Genomic DNA, 6741 nt, shown 5'->3' with positions numbered 1-6741 from the left:
TAGAGCTGACTGATCCAGTCGACAACCCTAACCACCTTGTCCGAATTAGACTGATACTACTGAATCAGCTCATCTCAGCTTAGCCGACAGTCTTAACCGCCTTGTCTGATTTCAGACAATCGCTGTCTAGCCGACCAGTTCAACCGTCTTTTCCGAATCCAACAACACTTGTCCGGATCCGACCATCGCTGTCCGAAAATTCCGCTTTGCCTGGATTTTCATCGAGTTGTTCGAACATCCTGAGTTTCAACAAACCGAACAGCCTGTCTGACCATCGCTGTCAGAAAATTCCGTTTTGCCTGGATTTTCATCGAGTTGTCCGAACATCCTGAGTTTCAACAAACCGAACGGCCTGTTCAATAACCCGAGCGTAAGACCGACTGATGGAGCTTTGTTTGGCTCAAAAACAGATCTGTTCCTAGCTTTAATCAGGTACATGGTTTCGCTCTAGTCGCTACTAATCTGGCGCCGATCCAAGTTCTCCCATCCACCCACGGAAAGTCCTTCGAACTCTGATCAGCTCTTTCTAGCATAATCCAATCCATTCAGTACGTTCTCACAGTTTGGCCTGTCAGTCCTCAAATCATCCTAACATCGATCTTCAGAACACGGTCGCTACAGTTTTCCTTTAACGGCGCCGTGACTTCGCCGTAGGTTTCGCAAACAACGGCTGTTTAATGGGCCATCGTAGGCCCATTTAACATTTCCAAATAAGTTAATTTTCCCTAGAGACTTTTTTTTTTTGACTCAACGATAATTTGTAGGCAGAAAATTAAAAATTGAATTTCCAAAAGTCAAATTTTAACATATTTATAAAATAATCCATATTAATAAATGTATATATAAACCTGCCTCCGCAATCACAAGTCGATCAATAAAAAAGAAGCTCGATTTGCTACAAACTGTTACTAGTAATCATTTTCTGCGATTAGGAATATAACCAATGAGAATAAAATTATAGAAATGACGAGGAATCTTTATTCCATATCATTTGTTTTAACGTTGATTTATTAGGATACTAGGGTCGGTCCGTCCTACGGACGGGATATATTTTACTTGTGATCTATGTTATTATTTTTTATATAATTTTGTAATTTGTGTTTTAGGTTCACATTTGCAAAAGATGCGTATGAGATATACTATTTTATTAATTTAAGATATTGGTTTGTTAATTTGTAAATAATTTTTGTTTGACTTCTTGCTTCTATGATATTACCATGATTGAGTTATTATATCATTTTCAGTTGAATTTTTTTTAATTATAGTATTTAAAAAAATCACATTTAGTTGATGTCAGTGATTTATTATATATTAACATCTAAATAATTTATTTGTTATATCTCAATTTTAATGTTTGACCCTTTTAAAGTAGGAAGCTTGAGTCCGTGAACTGATCTTTATATTTTGTCTTTTAAATGTTGTTTGGGTTAGTATGACCATTCTTTTTGGTTTTCGTATGTGGTCCTGCAAATTTAATAGTGAATTTTTAGTGGTGGTATGATAGGTAGACGATTTTGAACTTTTTGGAATGTTTTTAGTACTGTAAGTATTAACTTGGAGGTTAAATTAACATTAATTGTGAACTCACTTATTTATAGGCGTAAATCCACAACAATTTGAGATAGGAGATGTATGGAATGAGACGTTTTGGATGAGTGAGTCGGTGATATTAATGAAAACATTAATTGTATTTAATAAATCTAACAGAGAACAGTAACGCCACAGTTTTTTCTCTGCGGGAAGAAGAAGAAACATGTCATAACTTAAGTCAAATAATGATTTTCGTATAGACCAATTTTAAAAATAATAGTCTTGTTGTATGGCTCATCCTAAGTCAAACTTCTTGGTTTTTTAGCAAGCTCAAATTAAATTTATCCCATTAATTGAAACGCAGCACTTTGGAGTTGACATACACGTGTCGAAACCAGAACACTCGACTTAATGACGTGGCGTTGAGGTGTCTTCACAGGAGAGAGACCAACATTTTTTTTATATATATATATATAGATTACAATTATTCCATATCAAATTTAGTGAGAAACAAATCTATTTTATAATTCTCTACCAAAAAAAGAACGAGAGAAATGAAAAGAAAAAAATATTCTATATGAATGGAAAAATTGTTACGAATATTAAGGAATGCATTGTTCCTAATCATTCATTGGTCACCATTCATAGCCGTAGTATCAAGATCCGATACAAGAAAAAGAGAGGTTGAGGACTATGTTCTGATGATGTTAAAAAAAAAATGTTGCATGTACTGACTAGTTAAGTGCGTGCATGTTAATGATACATTTACAATAGTCTCAGGCTCAATAGTTTTAACACCCTCTAAATACAAAAAGCAGAGAAGCTTCAGGTGGCACGCATCGAACCAAGAGAATTCTCGAGCTCTGTGGGCGTGACACGTGTCCCAGGTGAGCACACCTAAGATGCCATGTTACAAAATCGAGCTCTGTGGGCGTGACACGTGTCCCAGGTGAGCAAAACTCAGTGTTTCATTTAATCTGAGGTTTGTTGGGCTTTCTGTGTGTTTACGTGTTTGGACTCTAGATTTCGATGTTTTTTTGCGGCCCGTATAGTTAGATTTCTTCTCCAACCCTAATTCTACAGACGCGAAGACATGGAGTTCTGAATCCCTCTTCGTGTTTGGATGGCGTCGTATTATGCCGGCCAGAATGAATCCCGATTAAATTCAGTTCGATGGCGACGTATTTGGCTGTTCGATTCGACTTCTTCAACTCTTCACTGATTTTTTGAATTGCTATCGAAGTGTGCTGGATTCGTGCATCCTCATTGACGATCAAATTAACACCAAATTCTCACTACTCACACGATCTTTCATTCAATGAATGCCCTCATTGAAGCCTTCGCTTGAATCCTCCACTATAAATATGTTAGTTTCCTAGCCAAATTCTAATGACTTCATTCCTCTCAATGACTTTTTTCTTACTTGTTCAGCGACTGTTATAGCGACCTCCGCCCTGTTACTCGCCGATATGGAGACCCACCTTTTTAGCTCCAGCGTCGAAGTGCGTCTCCTCAGATTCTAGGAGGCTCTCCCGCTCTCTTTGATCATCTCTCTACCAGCTATATGATTCTACATTGTAATCTGTTTCTGTTTGAGGTTTATCTTTCAACTTTGATTTCTTTTGCAATCTGACTCGAGCTTTCTGATCATTGGAACAATCTTTGTGGATTCCTATTTTCATTTCGATCTCAGCTTAATTCTGAGAAGATCCTTTTCTAATGGATATTTGCTGCTTATGTAAGCCATATCTCTTTCAGATGTTATGTATGTTGAAAGAAAGTATATCTTACATTTATCTCCTCACTTATTGTTGATATGTATGAAGATAAAAGATGTGGAGAGATGTCACAAAATATACATTTCTTCAAAGACCAAATGTCAAAGATTGGAGTTTCTCCAAGAGAGTTTCTAGACAAAGAAGTTGATATGGATTTGGATGATGTTGAGGTGAACCCACATGCTTGATTTTGTTTTCTAATTTGTGGGACAGCCATTGCTTCCCGTTTTTTTATCCCTATATTTGATTTCTTCTTTCGTCTTTTCAGGTCAATCTTGGAGAGATAGAAAGTTAGAAACTGAAATTTCCAAAATCAGTGCTAATAATGACAAGCTGCAGCGCTCTCACAATGACCTTGTGGAGTATAAGATCCTTCTTGACAAGGTAATATGTTATCATTTTACTGTATTTGTAGATGCTTCGCCTTATTATTATACAGCGAGCATGATTTGGTTTGTAACTAATTTGACAGCTTTCTGGTTCTGTAAAATATACTATTATACATGATCTTTGCTCAGCACAATTCTTAGTGATTGTACATGAATTTCCATAGTGCAAATTGAATAACTGTTATCTTAAAGCGTTGGATATGTATCTCATGCATTCATGTGTCTGTTGGGTTTTATAGGCTGGTGATTTTTTTTCCTTTAGCCCATAGAAGTCCTACCGCTCAACAGAGTGAGATAGCTAGAATCACAAAAAGTGGGTGAAAGACACCTTCGAGACTCATTTGCTGCAGGAGGTGTCCTTTTTAAACAGGAAACTTCTGTTGATCCAACAATCCAAGTCTGTTGAAGTCATGCCGTGATAGAGTTAGCTGTTAGCTACTCTTTTCTAATTCAAGGATTGGGAGGAACCCTTGTTTTAAGATGATGATATGACTGCTACAGTGTGTATGTAGTATGTACGTTGTGTAGTTAGTAATCTGTTATGTATATAATATGTAAACAACTTTCGTGTAGTTTATCTTAAAAAAACACAAAAAGGTCCTCAAGCATGCCATGGACTTTATGATTGACACATCCTAGATATCTTTTTTTTTTTATAAATCTGAAAATTTTTATTATGTCTTTTCTTTCTGTTTCCAAAAAATGTTGAGGGTTCTCTAAATCTGTCAAGAACACTTACCAGTTGTAAAGGAGAGTTTTCTTATTCACATTTGATATCATGACAGCACTTATATATAACTACGTAGTATGTAACCTACAGCTATATACACTAAGTTACCGACATATGTATTGGCAAGTGCTTAAAGTTAAGGTTACAAACATCCAACTTGAATAGAAAAACACTTAAGATTTTGATAAATAAAAATCTGTAAACCAGCTTCAATTTATAAACAAGCTTTTGCTAACAAATTCATGCTAAAGCACAAGATGCACCATGTATAGTTATTCGATTGCATTTAAATAGGATAAAAATAATCATTATATAGTTAAAATGTGTGAAAATAAAAAGGAACATATATAATTGTGGGCTTATATTAACATTATGTTATCGTGTCATTATTAGTTCTAAAATGAATAGTAAAATACATAGATAAAATTGTTGTAAAACAATTACGAACTTTAACGCTATTTTTAGTTAATAAATTAAAGATTAGAATAAATTTCTATTATTAGTTTGTATTATTAATTAATATGATCTTTTATAATGTCATCAAGAAAGTGTCATCTCAATAATCTGTAAAATCGATGCAGTGATTGTTATTACTATAAAAAAATGGAAAAGTTCTTAGAGTTGATTTTACAGTGACTAACAAGTGTCTACACTAATCGATCACTACTCAGTTTCCATACTTTCCGGTTTCAATAATTTCTTATTTTGATAGCTTTACTTTACTACTTTCTTTGCATTCAATATAACATTCAACTTTTAATAAAAAATGCAACTTCAAATAATCACCACTTACATTCTAATATCATGTCGAAAGACTATGATTTCAACATAAAAAGTAATTATTCTTCTAACATACACAAAATATTACCTACTACCCAATCCTTCCGGATCCAAAATATTACAAACCACAAATAACGCACCGGATATGAGATCAAATTTTTGTAAAAGGAAACAACATGAAGACCATTTGAAGTCCTCACAGCATATCAATGCCATAACTCTTAAATATAGAAACATTGTAAATAAGCAAAATATATTTTATCATATATAATTCCTCCTCACCTAAAACTTTTCAAAAGACAAAAATCAGTATCATACATATCTCTTGCAAATGCAAACCTAAAACATAAACCACAAAGTCATACAAAAAAATAATAACTTAGATCACAACTAAAGTATATCACGCCCGTGTGGCGGGCTGATCCTAGTATACCATAATCTACTGCTTCTACTTGGAGTTGTAGTGACCTTAGCATCTCCATACAAAAAAACTAAACCGGTCTCTCTCCCATCGGCTTTGTTCAAGTCATCTGTGAGAGAATGTCTTACACGAGACGAAAGCAAAGGCCTCTCAGGTGTTCTATAAAGATCTCGGGAGCTATGGAAAAAACTCGGTGGCGCTGGAGAGTTAGGGTTACTTGCAGCAGCTTCTTCAATATTTCTCCCATTCTTGAGAGTATTCTGTACGCCAAATTCGCAATTGTTCTTGAATATGCCTCAAGAACCGCATGACCAATGTCCTGACAAACGAAGAAAGAAGAAGTGTTGATGTCCAGTAAGTAAAGTATGAGACATGGAGATATAGTTCAGGTTAGTTCTGTTTATGTTTTGTACCTTGCCATACTGAATCTTTGTGGCATAAAGAAACGAGTTAGGAAGATTAGGGTATTTGGATTTGATCTGATTTCTAAGCGCTTCTGCTCGGTTCAAGAGTGACTCAGTTTCATACAATGGATCTCTAGTGAATGACCACGGTATCCTGACAGGTGATTTACCGTTGCTGGCTTGCTCTGTAAGCCTTTCTTTCCATGAGAATATAGCAGTTTCTAACTTGTTAACTGTCTACAGTGCACTATGTTCGGTCCCCAGCTTGAGAGATGTGATAATATCATCTACTGTGTTGGATTCCACGGCCAACAGTTTGTACAGTTCATCACCGAGGCTGTTCTTTCCAGACTACAACACAAAGACGTCCTTATAATAATACAATGCTCCAACTAGCTTCTTAGAGACGTCCTGTAGTTGTCTTGCAAGCAAAAAATATTATAAAAATGTCATAAACATAAAGTGGAACAAGCTTATGGTAACATATAACTTAAACAAAGACAGGAAAGGCACACTAAAGAAAATAGAGTGTCTGCGTTTACAAATAAAGGAAAAAAACTTATAATCAGCATAGCAAAACCCATCAATAAAACAAGCAAAACTATAGCAATGAACAAGTGAACAAACAAGTATATGAACAAGCAAATCCAATGAATTTAACTTGTGAAGATAAGAACTTGATGAGCAAGTCTTAGCAATATTCAAATGC

At 35.1% G+C, this 6741-nt stretch overlaps 1 protein-coding gene across 1 annotated transcript in view; it reads right to left on the bottom strand.

Annotated features, from left to right (window-relative positions):
* Positions 1–5485: 5485 nt before the first annotated feature.
* Positions 5486–6741, bottom strand: part of LOC106312060 (rop guanine nucleotide exchange factor 14) — a 26100-nt gene continuing 24844 nt past the window's right edge. The window contains 3 exon segments of the mRNA XM_013749435.1: positions 5486–5854; positions 5857–5947; positions 6042–6383. Coding sequence (XP_013604889.1) covers positions 5598–5854; positions 5857–5947; positions 6042–6383 — 690 coding nt within the window. The 3' untranslated portion in view covers positions 5486–5597.

Source organism: Brassica oleracea, chromosome C8, assembly GCF_000695525.1.
Source record: "Brassica oleracea var. oleracea cultivar TO1000 chromosome C8, BOL, whole genome shotgun sequence".
Lineage (NCBI taxonomy): Eukaryota > Viridiplantae > Streptophyta > Magnoliopsida > Brassicales > Brassicaceae > Brassica > Brassica oleracea.
The sequence above is the reverse complement of the archived record's forward strand: the minus strand, read 5'-3'. Positions and strand labels throughout refer to the sequence as shown.